The following is a 20,773-nucleotide window of genomic DNA, read 5'->3' on the forward strand; positions in this document are numbered from 1 at the left end:
CCGCACTCCGTTCTTGTTCATTTGCGAACGGGAAGGAGGCCTCGACGCTTCGGGCACGCAGGTGTGTGGATTTGTCATCTCGTACCGCAGAGTTCTTCTTCAACTTGTGTCTCCAGTGGACGTTTGAGGATTTCTGGACAGTCATTTCACGTACACTACCTTTACTTTACGTATTACTTTTATTAGCGTTAAGTGGTCAGAGTTTAGCCGCACTGGGGGAAGCCATTCATACGGTCGTGACTCGTTTTCTCAGACGTCTTCGCCCCTGGACTTGGTCAAAGCTCCTCAGCAGATTAAAGCGACTCTGAGGCGTTTAGAACAAGTTCAGGGTCCTGGGCAGAACACGGCAAGATTATTATTGTGTGTGTGTGTGTGTGTGTATGTGTGCGTGTGTGTGATGAAATGTCAGCAAAGTAGTAAACATGTGTCACATCTATTGTCTATTCTATTTTTACCGTAGCTCTTAATTCATGTGAGAAATAGACTAATGCACACATTTAAATCATGAATAAAACGTAGTAATGAATGTTTCTTTAATTTAATTCCGGTCAGAAGTCAGAAGTCAGAAGATTTGGAAATTATCATTTCCCAAAATGTCATTTAAAAGGTTGATTAACAGGGATTATACCCACAGAGAATCACGGGCATCATTGGTCACCTTTTGTGCTTCAAACTTTAAAAACATTTGATCTACTATGAAACTAGTTTAGTTTACCTTTTGTGTTGATCACATCTCTCTCACACACACACACACACACACACACACACACACACACACACACCACACATAAGCAGGATTTATCAAAAAAATAAAATCAAGGCACATTGCTGCCATTAAATCCAGGAACCCTGCCAGCATTACACCAAAACGTCCAACGCCGTACTACGTTTCCTATTAAGTGCTGTGTAATATACACGCGGCAACCGTAAAATGACATAACACGTCATGCAGCGCAGAGCTCTTTGGGCTCAAGCGTTATCATCAGCAGTCTCATCTAACCGACAGTTTGAAATGTCATGCTTCATGAAGCAAGCAGCCTCAGCTGTGACTGAAACTGCTACTGAGAGTTTAGGTTCAGGTGTGAAGCCGCCGACCGTACAGGTCTGGCAGTTCCAGGAACGTCTTCACACTTACAAAGTAAACCGTACGTGTACTTATGCCACCTATAGAACTGTGCTACATTCATTCATTTTATGTACAACCAAGCGTTTGTCACTTTAAATCTGCATGGAGGGAAAAAAATAAAATGACAAATTTACTCACCCAAGATGAATTGTTTTATTTGCCAAATTGTGCCGTGTTATTTATGTTTTTAGATTGTAGGGAGCATAGACAGTATTAGTGAAGTGAAACAGTTTGTACAGTGCCACTATGTAACAACAGTGGAATAAAGAAGAATTTGAGTTGCTTCATATGTCACATGCAGGGAATATAACCAATCTCTTGACATGTTTATCAGCAAAACAAACGGCACCAACAGGTTCTTGATTCTTGGTCATCGGTGTGTGTGTGTGTGTGTTTGTGTGCAGGAATGCGAGTGAGAGTGCGTGTGTTGCCTCAGTCGTCGACAGCGATGTGGCGGAACAGATAAGCCATGGACTCTCCGTTGTGGGTCCGCCGGATGGCCTCAGCCAGGATCATACTGACGTCCACGGTTTTGATTTTTGGACACTGAAGCTTCTGCACCTCATGAGGTACAGTGTTGGTCACCACCACCTGGAGGCGCAATACAACAGCCTTAGTGCATTTGTGTCAGCCTTTTTTTCTTTTTTTCATGGCTAGGGGGACTTTGCTGCCCTCAGTCTAGGTTCTCAGGATGAACTACAACTCTCAAGCTAGAAGAGACCAGACCGACTATGTGGCTCTCTCTGAACTTGACTTTCTATAACTTTACAACTCAAACTCCAAGCATGAGCATTTGATTAGTTGGGCTGCCTGAGGCGGTACGTACCCTGGGAATAATGCTTGCATTACAAACAACACATGGAAATGATATCATCACATAACTCTGCAAACAAACCCCCAACTATGTTATTTATTTAATGTTGAAACCTCACTCTCTTGACATTAAAGCCATTCCTCACACTCACATCTTGCCAATACAGTTGATGGGAGGCTGAATGAAAGGAAACAAGGTCCCATAAACCAACACTTACACAAGTCAAGGCATAAGTAAAGGATATCACATTGTTTGGGCCCTATTTAAACATCAATAGGGCTTGGTCTAAAGTGCATGGCATGAGTGCATTTAGGGCGTGTCCAACTCCACTTTCGCTAGTTAAACGGTAGGGATGCAGAATGGGCTTGCAGCCGAGCACTGCCTGAGAGAGACATCAGCCTCAAAACGTCGCTATTTAGGGTAAGACGGCACGCAAACCTTGAAGAAACCTACATCTACACTTCCGCACACAGAGGACTGAGGAGAGGAGACGCTGTGCGCAAACAGAGGCGCGCGTGCGTGTATGTGTGTGTGTGTGTGTGTGTGTGTGCATCGTCCACACGAGGCGTAAAAACAGCACTCGTGGACTTGTCATGACACATTTTGTTATAGTTGTCATATTCGTTAAGCCTCCGCAAAACTATCATGTTGCAGTTAACATCCATGCCTGTCAAAAATGTCATCACTTCATTTTATCCTCTCAGTCATGCGTGTGTGAAATTGTCATAATTAGCATATGAATTCATACTTGAGTCCAAGTGAATTTGTGCCAAATTTGAAGTAATTCCATCCGGGCGTTCTGGAGAATGGATCGGACGGACAATCCGAAAGCATAAAGCCTCCGGCCATGGCTCTAGCCGGCGCGGAGGCTTAAAAAAAAATATGTCTGGGAGGGAAAGCCAAAGTATTTTGCGTGATGGTTTCTTTTCTTTAGCTTCAACACTCCCTGAGACATTTACCGAGGCACTAGATAACCATGAAGAGTATAAAAAGTCTTATAAACATGGAGGGATACATCACAAAACCGTGACCATGCTTTGTTTCAGGAAGATCAATCAATATATACGCAAACTACTGAAAAGTATTTACGGCGTGCTGGGTTGGACTACATTGAATATACAAAACTAATTAATTAGATCACTTTACTGAATGTAGATACAAGTCTACCTTTTGACACATATGACATACATTTCCATGATTTTTTTTAACTCCAGTGACGAGCTCCACTCATTACTTTACCTCATCGATGGCGGACTCCTCTATTATTCTTGGTGCATCTGCAGACAGCAGGCCGTGTGTGGCCATGATGTAGATCTTGTAGGCTCCTCTCTCCTTCAGGATTTCGGCTGCTGCAACAAAGTCCTCCACATCATCTATGATGTCATCCTGAGAAAGTGGCCACGGGGTTGGGCATCAAATAAAAACGAAAAATACACATATTTGGATGACATTTCAGAGAAGACTATTTTTTGGGGAGGTGGCATGACTAACATGAATCTGATTAAGTGCAAAAATCAACAGAAACACTGCATTCATGAGAAATGAACAGCAATGAACTCACAAACGCCACATGGAAAATAATCCGTCACACAAACTTGCACAATAAACAACCCCCCCCCCCCCACTCTTACAGTACGACATTGGATTCCCCCAAAATTAAAGCAATTCCAATTGCATCTCTTCAATACAAATGTGCCTCCGTTTCAAAAAGAGGAATGAATTACTAGCAGCTGCAATAGGTTTAAGTAAGTCACATTAAAGTTTAATTTCTTACAACAATGATGGCGATTCTGCCTCCTACATCTCCGACGACAGTGATTGGTGGCTTCTCCTTTGCCATCATCACTGAAAGACACAGATGAGATGAAAGAACGTTTACTTTCCAAAAAAGATGAAGGGGGGGGGGGGGGGGGGGGGGGTCTGTCCACCAACCCCATTCAGGAATGGATTCTTGGGGTTTGGTGAGAAGGGATTTGGTTAAAAACCTGCAAATGTCATGCAAGACCGCTCTACCCCAGCAAGCTTCCATGTACCACGGCACCGATCCAATAACTGCAGGAGACTGCAGACTACTGAGACCGAATCAGACTCCAGACTTGGGTTTACATGGTGCAACTGCATGTGGATGCTTTTGATTTAGCAGGAAATGGGCAAGTGGGTGTAGAGCACAGCCTCTTTCAGGAACCACAGACCAGGATCGATTATTATTTGTAATAATAATCTAATACCATTTGTTTTTTACAGATTACAATATTGATAATTGATCTTGTCCAACCCCCCCCCCCCCCAAATTGAATTCTCTCAACCCCGACAGGCATATTAAAATATCTTGAGCACTTTAGAATTTCAAGTAATAATCGATCCAGGTCTGGAACCCACCACATCTGAATTGTAGGGTCCCAACGGGGCCCTGACCATGTCAAAGACCATCTTACAAACAGCAAGGCATGTTCAGGGGTCACTTCCCAAATCCACCACAAGACCATCCAGCCAGGCATCAGTGCAAAAACTGAAAAATTCAAAACTTTCCGAATGGTTACGGGTTTGAAAGGGAAGCCAAGAAACTAGAATTAAGCCATTTCTGAGCCCTCAACTCAAATCAGATCAAGCAGAAAGATGCCAAAAACAGAAAAACATCAGGCAGGGGTATCATCACTTGACATGATGAGGTTCATATCAAGCAATTAATGAACTACAATCTCCAGTTTAAATCATTAGTGCGCCAAGTCATATGTAATTTCATAGGCTACATCTAGTAGGTGAGTTAATTAAACAAAATGCTGCTTCATGTCTCTACAGCGTCTTTTTTTCATATTTATTTTAAATATTAGGCAGCCTGAGGATTACATGCATCTGTGGCGACTAAGATAACATGCGTCATATCATCCGTGTCACAGTTTCTGACTCCTGTAACAATTCTGAATTTCTCCAGAACTTATTTCATTTCATCTGAAAGGATATGAGACTGAGGGCTTCCAACGATTATCCTCACCACTAAAAACTACTTTCATCTCAAGTATTCGCCAAAACAGCAACTCTTTGGCTTTAAGAGCAAAGTCTGCTCGGCCCACATTATTGTATGTAGGCTGGTGAAACCTGCGGTGGACAAACGTTTCATTTCCCCAATTCATTTGAATATCTTTGTACAAAGTCCCGTTTGACCCAGATACGAGTTTAATAACAAATATATATATGTCAACATTCCCCTTGTATTTCTATTGTTGAACAGATCCAATATGTGTGACCTAAATTCCTTTCAAACCTCAGCAGTACGAGGTATGAAATACCTTACATCAGGAAGGATGACACCAGCTTTGGTTTAGCTGCAGGAAGAGGCCAAAAATAAAATGGGCTTACACAGTTCTGCTGCACTGGGCAGAGACATCCATTAATCTGAACTTGCAGTGCAGTAAAATGCTGAGCTAGATCCTTGTATAGAGTATCTAGATTCTACGCGGTGGTGGGCGGCAGCATTACTTTTGCTGCACTAATTGGTTTTGTAAAAAAATGTAATGATGAGGCTAGAACGATGGGCTGTTGGGTGAGAGGACGCTGGACAGGTCGGCGGTCTATGAGTCGTGTTTTCACTGGCCAATCCTTCATCGCTGCCTAATCTTTATCACACAAGTGTTTGTGATCATCGAATGTTCCGATGTGAAAGGAAGTGGAAGCCCTCAGTAACTCAAGTCATTCCATGCAGGGAGGCATCGAAAGGCAGCGCAGATGGATTCAAGCATTATCATCATACTTGGGAGCTCTATCCCAGGAAATGGGGCAGGAGGTCTGCTGCCTGCTTTGTGGAGGGGGGGGGGGGATAGGATGGTAGAGAAAATGTTATTGCACAGTCAGACATACAATGGACAAACCATTACAGAGCACATAAGTGATATCCAAAACAGACTCTTACATCTGTTTTCAGAGGAGGAGCAGCAGCAGCAGCTGTGTTTAGGGTTATTAAGCCTTGTACCATGAATTGACCTTGCACGTAATCAATGCATGTGTGAGGCAGAGAGAGAGCGAGAGAGAAAGAAAGAAAGAAATAAAGCAAGAGAGAGAGAGAGAGAGAGAGAGAGAGAGAGAGAGAGAGAGAGAGAGAGAGATGTATGAGTGTGACTCAGCTCAGCTCCTGCTGGGGAAGAGGAAGAGACGGTTGACATAAAACACATTTCTAAGTCGAGGGGGGGAGAAAGAGGAGGATGGTGGTTTCAGCTGAAAAGAGGAGAGGAAATAAATTCAGAAAAGGGAGAAAAAAAACGGGGCAATGTCAGCCACCGTCTGCAGCATTTCACAGCTGGCTCTGACAACGCCTGTGGCAGGGCTGACCTGAAACATGCTGAGAAACACTGTGTGCTCGAGTTACTGCAGGGTCAGCAGGGGCATTAACCCGTCGTAAGCTGGCGATTTCAGGCAGCCCTGCAACCGGTCCTCACTAAGAGCTATTTGGATCCCATTAAAAAAATATATATATATAAAAAAGAAAAACATCCCAAGGCATCTGTGAAGTTTAACAAATCCAGGAACTCAACTCTGGCTAATGATTTCTGTGGCTACAGACACACGAGCAGCAGATGTCAATGTGCTTTGGCACCAAACGCTTCTCTTACAGTCGGATAAACACACAGCTGAAACTCGAGCACTCTAATCTCCCTGTTGAAAATTTAGCTCTCCACGTCACCCAACAAAAGAGCAGAACGGGTCAGGAGTTACAGTTCCTCTGTATTTGGCCAAGACGCTGGAGGAAGGAAAGTTTCCCGTCTGCAGTGGAAACACTCCATTAACAATTAATAAGATCCCTGCTGACAATGCAGTTGTGTTTGCAGTTCATAGCTGCATGCAAGACCCCTGCTATGAATGAACAAAAACCTGTTTGTGACTTTGTTAATACATTTCAAACACCTGCGGCACATTCTTGGTGTTTTCACGAGGCACCGGGACAAGAAGAGCAGGTTCGGAGGAATATGTACAAAAAATTTAAAAAAGCAAATTTGTTTCCATACAGCCAGCAATACAGAATCAGTCATGAAGCCGTGTTGGGTGTCTTACATGGCAGCTCCAGGCCGGTGTGTCCTTGGGTGGTGCGGGACGGGGGGGGAGAGAAGGGGGGAGAGTTTCGTCCGTCGACCATGTCCAGCTCTGAATGATGGGCCTCCCCGTGCATCACGGCCAGCCCGAGTCGCAGCCTCTCAGCGTAGGACTGGGCTCTGAGACGGACGGAGACACGCAAGAGTCAAAGAAACGGACAAACAAACCAACGAATACGCGGGCAACAAAAAAAATTGATAATAAAAAGAACAGCAGGGAGTTTGCACGGAAGCTTTAACACACCTACAAAAGACAAACGCACGATCATAACGTGACGCTAAAGAAAGAAACTCTACGTTGTGACAGCAGGAGGAGTGATGCCCTGAGAATGGAACTTGAGGCTTTCTTGTTACCTCTTGGCAGCTGAAGGAGACTTTGCAACAATTATTGCATTCCTGTAGTCTGGGATCTGAGGAACAAAGAAAAATAAAAGAAGAAAATATTAGCAATACATTGGTTCCAAAAGTCATTCTTTGATGTACAGCTGGAACATATCACTGTTGTGACCATGTGCTTGTGTCCAGTGTCACTCCGCCTCACCTCCTCCTGGATGTACTGGATGAGGAAGGGCGAAGCTCTCAGGTTGTCAACCGGGAAGCTGAAGAAGCCCTGGATTTCTTTCTGGTGCAGGTCCATGGTGATGATGTGCGTTAGCCCTGAAACAACAAAGACATACGTGCAGCGTCAGTGGGGGAATTGCAACATGGCCCGACCCTACCTTGCACAGTCTGATAAGTGCACGGCTCTAAGTGGCTCTGTTATGTGCAGCTAAAGCTGGGGGACGAACCTGAAGACTAGCTTCAAACCTACAGAGACTGGACCAACCACGCAGAGAGATTGCTCCCACCGACACGCACATATTATCTAGTCTTTGACAGTCGGGAAGGAGCATACAACTTACGTCTGAGTAAATAACTACATAATGACAAAAGGAAATGACCAAACACAGTCCATACCGGCTTTAGCTAACATGGATGCTAGCAGCTTGCAGACAATGGATCCTCTCTTCCTCATCTTGCACTGCTTGCTGTACGGAAAGTAGGGAATGACCCCGATGATGTTCTTGGCACAGGACGTCTTCAGGGCGTAGGCCATAACCAGCAGCTCCATGATGGCCGTGTTGACATCTCTGAGAAAACACATTAAATTCAAGAGATTATATAAGATTTCACAACTCGCAAAATCATCATGCCGGTGCGTAATTTCCCTGAGGCGCCGGTCGACCACAAAGACGATCCAAAACAGGTATAGATGGAGATGTTGATGAGCTGATGGGTGACTGACGAGTCAGCGGCTTAACGTTTGTTCACATGGCCGTCATCTAATAAACCGCTGTCAATAAAGTCAACACTGTCTGGCATTATGTAACCTGTTTTTATTCCCGCTGTGATCACACGCCCCGTTGTTAGACTCGTCTAAGCCAAAACATTACCTTGAACGTTACTGGCTGCTGCTATATGATTTAGGTTGGGACAAAATAAACACAGCCTGAACTGCATAGCGAAACATGGCCTAATTATAAAGTTATTTTCAGGAGAAAAAAACGGGACACTTTTGAAATCTATCTGTGTTGAGATTGTGATAGAGTAGCCTGATGTCTGTTATGTTGGTAACGAGCTGCTGGTGTAACAGGAGGCCGTGTGTGGCCACGATGGCCTCGGGCAGCTTGTTGAAACCAGAGATCTCACAATGCGATGTCCTCTCCTGTGGCCTCAGGTTATCTTTCAGATAACTGATTAACAAGGACACAGAGAGGGCTCAACTGGCAGAAGTAATAGGGTCACAGTAAGTGTGGCTTTTTCCAGTTTCACGTGCTGCCACGGTAATCTTTATTTGGACTTGAACCTAGCGAGCAAATGGATGCTGTAGGATTCTTGAATGTAAAATAATTTAAAAAAAAAGATAAATTTACCAGAGTCACGCAAGTACATGAAGTAGAAACGTTTTGCAGAGGAATGACAAGTATACTGGCATAGCTACTGAGCGTGTAATGGCAGAGATATATTTTTCAAACACTATTTTGTCACAGGCGCTTCGTCATGTGAATAGAATCATCATCAAGTTAATACTTAAACCCTTATCAAAAACGTAAAGTCATTTGTCATCGGTTTACGCTTTAACCATGTAAAACTACAAGGGGATGCAGGTTTTGGTAATACACACGTGACTGCCATTAGGGAATGGAGTTTTCATATGTAGATAAAAGTGTGGTAATTAGGAAAATAAATACATTAAAAGCTGCTTTTGTCGGCTACTTGGTGACAGATGCAGACAGTCGTCCTAGTTAACCAACTCCCAAGAACGATATCTGGGTCTGTAGCTTGCGAGATGTTCAGTTTTCCTCGCCGTGAAGTTGATCATTTGGTGTCAGTCTGTTATGTCATGCCAGGCAAATCAAGCGAGGCTGATGAGAGCTTATCTGAGGGTTCATTATACGAACACGTAGCGATAGGATTATCTGTTGACCATTAAGGCATCAAGAGCGTCCTTCTGTCTCACCTGGGAATGGTCTGAATGATGAAGATGTCTTGTCCACGGACGGACTCTTTCACGTCCACTCGAGTCTCTGAAACCAAAAATAAAACACATTGTAGGTTCAAGTCAAGTGAGACGGCACTAACCCGCAGGTCTTTAATCCAAGACGTTCTTTGTGGAAATGAGGGGGATGAGGGTATTTTTCGGCCTTACCTCTATTTGGCTCTTGGTAAACCACCGACTTGCCCAACTCCACACCCAAGCGTCTGGGAAAGAACAAACAGGCCACAGAGTGTTAAAGACACCAACCTTACCGTGTCCCATTCATTGAAGTGTGTAAATGTTCTAGCTAGTACTAATCTACGATTTGTTATTATTGAGACCAGCAGCTTATTGGACCAACCAAACCACAAAAAAGCCTAATCCAAAACTATGTTGGTGATCTATTTTGCCAACAAAGGCACCAAACATCGTTGGGCTGCAGCTTCTGAGGTGTGAGGATCTGCTGCTCCTCTCGGGTTCTTATTCTTGCATGTGGAGGTTTAGGCTTTCACTTCAACAAAACAAGACATTTGAAGACATCAACTTGGAATCTGAGAAAGACATTTAATTGACCACATTTATTAATAAAAAAAATTGGCAGACTTATGAATAATTCAAATAATTGTTGGGTAACTTTTCAAACTCTGCTAGCTATGACATGCAAACTTCACATACCACAACTTCTCAAACGCATCCCCCTGTTGCCATGCGGGTAATTAATTAGGAGGAGTGATTTGGGGTGAGATGTGGCAGCCATAAAGGAATCCTATAGATACAAGTTGTGTCAATGTAATACAACTGGAAATCTCTTACATGATCTCAAAGATGAGAAAACATCCACATAAAGCACTTGGCACCAACATAGACCGAGTTGATGTTGACTTTCAGCGCATAACAAGTCAAACTCTGAACAAGCCTAGACACCATGAACACAGCTGAGCCTCAGGCGCAAACTTATGTTTCATCTGTTTCACCAAACCAAACCAAGTCACTATAAAGAACGAACTTCGTGGCACTCTAAAAGCACGCCGTGCGGCTTGGCTTGGTGACAGCCGGGATCCTGCTCGGCGAGACCGGCCTGTCTGTTGCCTCGCCCTGCTTAAACCTTTCAACCATATGCCAATTGTTCATATAACGCTTTTATATTTATGTTGACTACGGTGGCAATTAAGCAGACAAATAAAAAAAAGAGCAGTCAAAGAATATTCCCTTGAAGTATTTTCATATGAATTGCTTTGAAAGAGTTCTATTCTGCGAGGAATTTCCACGGCCTTCCAAGGACGACACAGCCGTGTCCCCACATGCACCTCAGAGTGACTATTCAGTGTAATGTTCATTCACATTTTCTGTGTGCACACATTGTTATTTAATAACCTTTTGCTCCGCAAGAAAAACTCCACTCGGCTCTCCAGGATGGCAACATAATCTCCCGAATAATGTTCCGCAGTGTTGCCAAACGGTGAAAAGTGAGAAAGAGCTGCGAGCTCTTTTTCTCTGAGCGAGCAATGCAACCTCTGCTTGGCTGTCAGACAAGTCAGACAGGGGGGGGGGGGGGGGGGGGGGTCAGGAGGCCAAAGAGAAGACAAGGACAAGAGAAGATATTGTTGTTTCCAAAGACCCGGGTCGGTGTTCTTATTTAGGAAAACAAACGGATACGCCCCATGCCCTTTTCAAAGCAGCCATTTTGGCCCACGGTAATGAAACGGGGCCATAATTGATCATTAACAACTGTATTTGCCCTGCAGTGGCATGTTGTTTATACTTTCATTTCATTCAGATGCATCTTTCCTGGTTTCACTGGTTTAAAAGGCCACACGAGTAATTGCCTCTTAAAAAGATGCCACAGCAAACATCCTGCGTACATTATCCATGACCTGCTTCCTCCCTTGACACAGCAGTATCTGCACAGTGTGCTCCTTTCATCATAATGATTCTCATTGACAGGTCTTTCCAACTTCCCACACCGACACCCAGAAGAAGAAGAAGAAACACCACATTGGACACAATCTGAGAGGAGAAATCTTTCATCTTCACTATATAGAGTTGTGCACACGGGGCCTTTACTGGTAATCTGGGATGGTCCTATTAAGGTAAATACTGATTAAGGGGGGGGGAAGTGATTTTCAGACTCACTCAAAAGAAGCCCAACTATAAAGAAGCTGGCCGATTTTCTTTGAACTGAAAGTATTTTCATGCAAACGTTCAATGTGCTGAAGTTGGATCGCATTCATGGAAAGAAATGTGTAAATTCCGATTATTTTCAGGCTGGGAAAGGCCACTGAAACAGCAATCAGGCCATCAAAGCACACCAACTTTTAAAAAGAGGTTTCACAGCAAGTTTTTACATCATGTGAAAATGACATAAAAACTGATCACAAATGAAGTATTGACGCTGAAAGTTGTTTTTAAGGGTTGCACAGTTGTTGTTGTTGCAAGTGACAAGACTAGAGTGTGATGCATGTAAGGGATTGGACAAAGAAATGTAGATAAGCCAACTGATTTGGCAACATAACAATCCATGTAGGAATGAGTTGTCTTGCAATGCAAACGTGTTCTTCCCTTAGTACAGACTAATTATTTTACTGCTGCCATTACTGCTAGTTCAGACTTCAGACCTACCCCTCGATGTCCACACTATGTACACTATGTACAGTGTGTGTGTGTGTGTGTGTGTGTGTGTGTGTGTGTGTGTGTGTGTGTGTGTGTGTGTGTGTGTGTGTGTAGCGCAATTAAACAGCATTACATTCAAAACAATACACACCGACTGGCCTCAGGTCACCAGCAGCCATGACTCCCAGGTGTACTGTCAAGGACACGGCAGGTAACACATAGACACATAGACAGGCCATTCCTCAACATTAGCAGACATGAAGTGGCATCAATCGTGATATTATCACAAAGTCTAAACTCACTTACTCTGTGATCTTCTTGGCCAGCTCGGTGCAGGCGGTGGTGGAGTTGGCGGAAAAAACACGGTAGCCACTTTTTGAGACGTTCATTTTCGCGAAACCGTACGACAGCTTTGGGGAGTAAGAGACCAGAGACCTGTGACCCCCAAAACGCCTATTGGGCATGTTTCTTTGAGAAACCAATGTGGTGTTTGGTTACGTCCCCCCCCCTCAAAAAAAAGAAACCCGTCCGTTAGAGCCGTTTCCACGCTGAAATCTAAACTATGGGTGGTTTAGATGCATGTTTCTGTAAGAAAGTACAAACTGAAGCTCTGCAACGCGACACTGTGTATAAACTAAAACAAGAGAGCGCACATGCGCCACATGCAACGCTGGTCACATCTACCAGCGCCACAAAACCCCCGTTCTACCAGTAAATCGACAGCAGATGGAAAGCTGGTCGCTGTTTCCATGCAGGTCTCTGACTCTTTCCCGTCTCCAGAGCACAAACACCGGCTCGTGTTAGCATGAAGACGAGCTGAAATGGACCAAAAAACGGTCTCGGGCGCTGCTACAGTGTAATAACTTCTAAACTCCGCTGCTAGCATTCAAATGTGGCGACTGTAAACTTTGTAATGCGGTCGCAGCAAGGGAGAAAACGCCACGAGCACACGTTCATTGGGTGGATAAACCGAGGGAGGGACTTAAAACTGAACCAATCAGATGTCAGATCGAAACAACAGTGGGCGTGTGAGATATATAGTTGACCAATCGGTGCGAGCGATTTGTTATGACCTCGAATTAAAGCGCAATGACCGAAAAAAAAGTGGTGGGTGGTTGGAAATGTTGTATTGTCCTAAATATACCAACTGTCAGCTGTAGTTAGTTAGAGCAGTTAGACAATCCTTGGGTTTAGGGACTACAGTGGCTACAGTGGAGAAAGACGTAGGCTGTTCACATGATTAACTAAAGTAAAAGCTGTACTAACGCAGTTTAAAATACTGGGTCAATCTTGCATTACATTTTTACTTTATTTATCAGCAAGAGAGCTCATTATGCGGAATTGCACCTTTAGCATTGTTATATATGATTTGATATGCGGTAGCTGTCACATTATTGGTACATTACCAATGAAAAATGAGATGAGGCAGAAAGTTGAGGTGTCAGATAAATGTCATGTGTTTGGTGTTTTGGAGGAGTGTAAAGTAGCATGGAATGAAATCACTCAAGTATTGTGCATGTGCATACGTTTTGGTTAAGAGTGAGATAAATGGCTCAATTTCTAACCCACATCATGCTGTAATGCCAACTGGAGTGATGTGCAACCACAAGTTGTAGCAAGTTCAAGAATGTAGATATTTGATAAATAAGAATGTGTCACACGGTACTTTTATATTTTCATGTCATTTTTTTTTATTTTCCGTGCTTACATTTTATACAACGTAGGCTATGTTATGTGGACTTGAAGAAAAATACAATTTTTTAATGAAAAATATACAGAAGTCCAGTAGCAAGTGTCATCTAATAAAACAGTGGAACATGTAATAAAAAGAGCTGCTGTCATGAATGCCATGTTTATGCAACCAATGGCAGTTAACTATACCTGCACGACAAATCAAACTGAGGACATTGGTTAAAAAAAGTTGTTTCTGTATAATCTACAGAATGTGGACAGCCACTAAATGGCTTGTAGTATTTGCAGTACAAAAGTGCCTAGTGGATTGATTCACAGTCAGTAAAATATAGTTTTACTTCTACTTTAATAAAAATGTCTTCAAATTGGAAAAAGAAAGTGGCTGAATAAAGCATGTTTAAAGTCATTAGTCTGCAACGCGACAGAGTTTTCAAAAGCTTGAGCTGCACCATAACTTTGCTGTGAACTGCTTGAATAAACAGCTGTTCCTCCATTTCTTTCATACCTGCACCAGAAAAGAATACGGTGTGAACAGGACTCATGAAAACACGGTGATACTGGCTCGGTGGACCGCCACACCTAAGACACAGCTCCACACCTTCTGGTGCATTCCACCTCTTAGGTGACACTCCAGCAGTTGCAGCGCTTTTAAATCCTCATGCAGACCATGCCACGAGGAATACAAGTCAGGGAGTGTCTATTGGGATCTACATGAGTCAGCTATGTGCCGCTGGTTTATGCACATATTGCAGCTTTTGTTTTTTTCTGGTGCTTTGTGCACCAGACACACATAAAGCATATGCCTGCATAAATGTGGACGCCCCCCACTTTACTGCCCTACATTTGTTTGCTTAATTAACAATGGCCTGGCAATGGCCATTGATCTTTTCACTTCCTGTTTCCTTGGTTTCCTTCCCTGTTTCAGCGGTCGACTATGTTTTTTTCCCTCATATTTCATGCTTTGACTTCTTTTCGAAGATGGCGTTAGATGCAGGTTATGCAGATCTTCAGCCTTTCAGCACCTTTTCTTTTAGCAGGTCCAAGATGACCTGCCTTTCTTGGCTTTCCAGCTCAAATCTCCGTTCCCTTTCTTTTCTCTCAGCTCCCAGACGTTCCCTCTCCAGACTGATCTTACCTGTGAATACAAAAAAGGAAATTAAATCTTTGGTTCAATGGCCCTTGAGGATGATGACAGCTTAAAGACAACTTTGATCTTTTTAAGCTGATATTTGTAACTGCCCAAATCTGTCACATTTTCATAAATGACTTCACTGATGAATAACATATTCATTCTTAAAATAATTGGCTCCTATTTCCTCTTATTACTTTAGTTTAGCCTGGTTCCACATCTCTGTCCACATCACAGATTTTTCAAATGAAATGGAATTTCAGAATGATTATCAGGCTTTAACGCAACTCTAATGCAAATTTCATGAGAATTTTGTAAAGGACGAAAATAATGTTTTTAGAGCCAGCGTATTAGCGGTTACACAGGTACATTTTAGTTACAATTAATGTCATAATACCTGTGACAAATGCTCGATTATATGCAAAATGACATGCATTACAAACAAAATCCACGTTGGAAGATAAAATAACCACATTAACCCAGGATTGAATTCAAAATCACACTGCAATACTCTCTGAAAAAAATCGTACTCCTTTGAATCTCCAGCTCCTCCCGACGCAGGGAAAGCTCCTCCTCTCGTAGCCGTTGCTCCGCCTCTGAGCGTTTCTCCAGGAAGCTGAGAATCTCAGAGTAGGTCTGGCAGCAGCACTGGCAGGGCCTTTTGGCTGTGGGCGCCGCTGAATGCTCTGCCATTTCCTCGCGGCCGTCTTCTGGTTCTGCTGTGACAGTAATTACGTAACAATGTACCATTTTCTGAAAAGAAACAGTCAGCTACAGAGCAACATCCAAGGACAGGGCAACTACTTGCTTACGCAGGAGCTTGAACTTGAAATACAGGTTCAAAGGATTAAGACTATGCTTCATCAAAGTCTGTATCTTGAGTAGGAACACTCACTCCCCTGTTGACTTCTACATTTCAAGCCCCCAGCGGGTTAACGTATCACTTAGGCTTCATCCACACTACTACATTTTCGCTTTAAAACGCATACTATCTTCTGCTACGTTTACACCTAGCGTCCACACTATTCCGGAGTTTTAAAACCCCAAAAAGGCATTATAAAACGCTACAGACTCTGTGTTATTTAAAAAAATCCGGGTTTGTGTTGTAGTGTGGAAGCGGAAACCAGGGACCTTTAAAAACGATGACGTAGACACCAGTGTTCGCTATTGATTGGGTCTTAGCAGTTAAGACGTGTCCTTCCCTGATTCATCACGTCGCCGGAAGAAAACAAACAACAGCCTTGATTACCGATCGACTATAAGTGGTTGATTCAACATGGACAACGGATGACAGGCGTTGCTGACCTTGTTGTCTATATTAGCAGCTGTTGTGTAGTTACATTTTGCATTTTATAATGCTACTACTGTCTACATGCGGAAGAAGCAAGCTGTTATTGGAGCGATTTGCGAGCATCGTGTCCAGCGGCGTTATCAGCCCTATGAAGCGGACGTTTGAAATCACGGTTTGCCGCTTTGAGGAGGGCGACAGACGTAAAACTGAGGACTTTCCTCTTATCAATGCTTATTTTGTTCTGCACAAGTATTGTGAAGTTCACAAAGAAACTGTAAACAAACAAAAGCACAAATGCTCCCCAGTGCGACAGAGACTTTAGCCACCGGCAGAGCTACGAGTGTGCAAACAGACAACAACGAAACCAAATGTCTTGACCCATAATCTAATAAACTTGTAAGTGTGCATTTTTTAAGTAACTTTGATGTGTGTGAGAAAGAGATAGATAGAGCAAGACCTGCAAAAATTGTAATTAAGTTAGAAAAATAAAAGGGTTTTTTTTCACGAAATGTGTCTGTTTGAGTATATAGAGGAAGATTATAGAGGACAACCTTTCATGATTACAGAATACATTAATACTTCAAACGAAAACATATTAGTGTGGATGTAGCACAGGTTTGAGCCTAGGTTCACCCGCTGCACATAAAGTGCAGAAAAAGGAGAAAAATGTCACAACTTAACATCCAATCACTCCTGTCACAGCGTTGGAAAGCTCATTGCCGTCGCCAGATAACCATCAACACTGATTCTCCAGATGTTGTAATGTGCTGATAGAGGGTGTTTTGAGCCATTTTCAACCATGAAATGCTGATGTTTACAGATTTGGTTGGAAATGACAATATTAACACCAGCATTGATGAGTTTCATCACAGTCATATCATTTAGTTTATAGCTTAAAAACCACTTTGTGTGCAGTTACTCTTTAAGCATTCTCGATGGCCTTCAATGATGCAGTATTTGTGACACCAGTGGCTCACACCCCGAATATATGCAACATCTTTCATTACATGAACATCATGTACCGAGTCGTATTCCATGATTAAACAAGATGCGATTTGCCTCTCAGCCAGATGAAACGATTGAGAGGGAATTACCTCGGAGGCAACAATGAATAAATGTTCTGTTAACTATCAAGTGACTGTCGACTCTCGTCACGCCTGGTGTTCTCAATCAGTTTTTACCTGCAGTGGGTGTTTGTGTCATGGTGATGTTGGGTTTGTCCTGTTCTGGTAGAGTTAGTTCTTCCATGGCTCGCTTTCTCAGTTCATCATCCTAACAAAGATAAGGACAAGATTATATACATATATCACTTCCACAACAATAATAACAATGAGCGACAGCAGATTGTAAAAGCAATACTAGAGTAGTTGTAGCGGCAGTAACCGCGGTAGTGGTAGTGTGTATAAGCAGTAGGCAAATATGGAATCTAAATGATCCTGTTAGTCAGTGTGGGACAAAGAGGAAGAAAGGAGAAGTGGTCAGGAGTTACAGGGAACCTAAAAGTATCTCCTGACTTGGATTTCCAATTTCTCTGGCCAGCCTCAGTTCAAATGAAGTGTTGAAAAAAAGGTGCATCTGCTTTAGGTGTAATGAGATAATGGACATCCTGACGTCTAATAACAAATTGTGGTATGAGTTTCAAAGTTATAGATCACAGAGAGAAGGTGTATTGTGCAAGGTAAGCGAAAACATATTGTATAATGTATCTCATCTCAGGCAATGTAGACAAGACCATTGACAAGGGGCTGTTCATCCACTGGTCTCCATGTAGGGCTGGCACAAGGAGAACATTAAATATCACAATATCTTGTGTCACGATGTTGTGACGATGTTTTGTAATTTGAAAAATTATATTTTTGATAAATAGTCATCAATACTGTGATGTAATGAAGTGGGTAATGCCAAATAACAGAACAGCGAGGACATTCTGTTACGTTCAGAAGATTACATCACTATACTGTAATTATACTGTAATGCAGCCTTTAAAGCCAGGAAAAGACGACACTTTATGCCATATGACGATATCCAAAATCTAAGACGATATACACTCTCATATCACGGTACCGATAAAATACCAATATATTGTATTGCCCAGCCCTACACTGGACTATAAAACAGGTTCATATGTTCATGTGTTCTCAGTTGTGATGAATCATAGACCTTAGTTTAATCTTTGGCCAATAACAAGTCTGTAACTCAGAAGTACTGCTGTTGACAAAATAAAGAAATTGCAGCATGAAGCTATGTGATTAGCTGCAACTAATACGCTCAATCTGCCCCTCTAAACCAGCTCAGTGGCACTAAAACACCCCTCTGTTAGGATAAAGTCCTGGCGCTGGTGGTGTCACTTAAGTTTACCTCCTCTTCTTTCTCGTAACACGACACCAACCTGGTACTTTGTGTTCTCGCCGCAGGCCAGGAGCCCCTTCTCAGCCTCCAGCTCCAACACCTCGTGGAGCAGATCTTCCTTTTGGGCGTACAACCGCTCCGTTCCAAATCTGAGCACACCAAGAGCACACACACACACGCATTTGACTTTTAGGTTAATGCCGAGCACATCCGGTAATTTCCTCAGGAAACAACACAGTTTGCTCCCGGTGACTGAACCAACCTGCGCAGACTGGGGAAGTCTTGTTTCTTGTAGTAGTCCAGCAGCAGCATGGTCCTCTCCCTACACCTCCTGGCATCCACCTCAAAGTTTTCATCTTGGAGCGCTGCAGTGATGATCTCCCCCACACGGGCCCAGATCCGTCCTGGTGACGATGAATGAGTGCACACACATGGGAATGTAATAGGCCGTACGAATACACAGGTGTGTGTGTGTGTGTGGTCAAATGTCTCTTCTTTAAAGCAGATCGTGTTTTCCCTCTTTTTATTGGTCTCTCTGCTCGTTATGTGATAGATTTCCTCTTGTACGATTGTTGAAAGTCTTTACAAAACGGCAGCTCAAAAGGAAGCCTTACTGTTTCAGTAACAAATTGTAAAGTTGCTATTCCCGTTTTAGATATAGAGTTATTCCTGGGTTGAATGTCACTGTAGCTCCACTGGACATATTTTGACGTGTCCACATTTGTCATGCAGGAACTGTATTTGAGTGTTTTCAGGCGGATTGGCCCTTTAAGAACAGGACTAACCTGGCTCTTTGGAGGCAAAGGGGTTCTGGGCAACAACCTCCTGCAGCAGGATGATGTCATGGCGCGCTGAAAAGCGCACCTGGCGCTTTCGTGGGGTCGTGGAGTGGCCGGCAAGAGAAAAACCTGAAGTTGGAAATAGAATAGAATGATGAATAGGGAATCCATCGTTCACACTGAAGGTCTAGATCAGAATCGCTCTGACCTTCTTTAAAAAAAACACACATTGTTAACACACTGTTACCATCGGACCAAAACCATTACAGTTCCTGGAATAAGACTGCAAGTGTTAGATGAGCATGGGGGTCAGTGGGTTATTTGATGTCTCCTCGTGTTATTAGATGCTTATTACCGTGCATAAATATATATATAAAAAACAACATGCTGAAGTATATTACTTTGTCTCAGCACTTGTAGGCCGCAATGCCAATAAAGTTGAATCTAATGTGATCCAATCTATGCATTGAGGGGGAATAAATGGGGCCTGTGCAAAGTGGAGGCAAGCAGTTGCAGAACTGCTGCTCGACAGATGACAGCAGCTCCGTCACTGCTGGGCTCCACTGTGTTGTGCACAAGTGCAGGAAGCCGGCAACCCGCAGCTCCGAGAACGAACGCACAGAAACGAGAGACATATGGCCTGTAGAGCTCTGGTAGCACCTACAGAGGCTACAGCAGCGCGGTCAATGCCGAACCACGCGTCAGAGGAGGAGGAGGAGGAGCGTGTGCGCGCGACGCGAGAGAAGCACCAAACGCCGTTTAGGAGACGTTAATATAAGTGGTCGAAAGGGCGCGTTAGACGTGGAGGTGGTAATGTGTCTCACCGTTGTTGATCGGCACTTCCACCACCACCCGTTCCATGTTTCTGTTCGGTGCATCCGGGAACCGCCTGACGCGCGCTGCACACGTCCAGTCACCAGTACCGGTTCCCTACTGACGTGTAGCTCAACTTGGCGGAGAATCAGAGCCTGGGCAAATCGGAGGCACTCCGCTTCATTTGTAGTTGCGCTTTCTCCATGTGACCGCAAGATGGAGCCAGAGAACCGCTGTTAAATGACCCCGAAGAGGACAGAGTTTCTTTAGAGATGGCTCCATAGGGTGTCGAAGCATTGCCACTAGGATTAGTTACAATGTTTTACTTATTTTTTGCACAATGTGCAAATTCATGAAATTAACACATGTCAAATGTGTGTGTGTGTCTTTATTTGAAAGACAGACGGGCGAAAAACAAGAAAAAGATCCAGGGAACGATCTTCTCGCTACCTCCTTTCCTCCCCTTTTCTCTTTTACCTTTATTTTCACATTTTACCTCCTGATTTGCAGAGCGAATGTGATATTCATAGAAACAACAGGTGTCGAACTTAAAGTTAAAGTTGAAGCATGT

At 43.4% G+C, this 20,773-nt stretch overlaps 2 protein-coding genes across 7 annotated transcripts; both read right to left on the reverse strand.

Moving 5' to 3' along the window:
• Nucleotides 1-1,264: 1,264 nt before the first annotated feature.
• Nucleotides 1,265-13,055, reverse strand: LOC306695906 (phosphoribosyl pyrophosphate synthase-associated protein 1-like). 3 transcript variants are annotated; one of them, XM_079159338.1, is made up of 11 exons: nt 12,456-13,055; nt 9,711-9,763; nt 9,522-9,588; nt 7,979-8,151; nt 7,563-7,678; nt 7,376-7,431; nt 6,984-7,141; nt 5,689-5,730; nt 3,715-3,785; nt 3,180-3,326; nt 1,265-1,717 (listed from the first exon to the last, which is right to left on the reverse strand). In XM_079159338.1, exons 1-11 carry the CDS (start codon nt 12,611-12,613, stop codon nt 1,559-1,561), a joined length of 1,200 nt encoding a protein of 399 aa, XP_079015464.1. In that variant the 5' UTR covers nt 12,614-13,055; the 3' UTR covers nt 1,265-1,558. The 3 variants fall into 3 exon arrangements, with proteins under 3 accessions (XP_079015464.1, XP_079015463.1, XP_079015465.1); XM_079159337.1 differs by having other exon boundaries at nt 5,689-5,733; XM_079159339.1 differs by lacking the exon at nt 5,689-5,730.
• An 834-nt stretch (nt 13,056-13,889) lies between these two features.
• On the reverse strand, nt 13,890-20,314 carry LOC306696460 (uncharacterized protein). 4 transcript variants are annotated; one of them, XM_079160073.1, is made up of 7 exons: nt 20,214-20,314; nt 19,396-19,518; nt 18,873-19,014; nt 18,651-18,759; nt 17,443-17,533; nt 15,501-15,686; nt 13,890-14,976 (listed from the first exon to the last, which is right to left on the reverse strand). In XM_079160073.1, exons 1-7 carry the CDS (start codon nt 20,248-20,250, stop codon nt 14,849-14,851), a joined length of 816 nt encoding a protein of 271 aa, XP_079016199.1. In that variant the 5' UTR covers nt 20,251-20,314; the 3' UTR covers nt 13,890-14,848. The 4 variants fall into 4 exon arrangements, with proteins under 4 accessions (XP_079016199.1, XP_079016198.1, XP_079016197.1 ...); XM_079160072.1 differs by having other exon boundaries at nt 15,501-15,689; XM_079160071.1 differs by having other exon boundaries at nt 18,620-18,759.
• Between the last annotated feature and the right edge of the window lie 459 nt (nt 20,315-20,773).

Source organism: Pholis gunnellus, assembly GCF_910591455.1.
Source record: "Pholis gunnellus genome assembly, chromosome: 5".
NCBI lineage: Eukaryota > Metazoa > Chordata > Actinopteri > Perciformes > Pholidae > Pholis > Pholis gunnellus.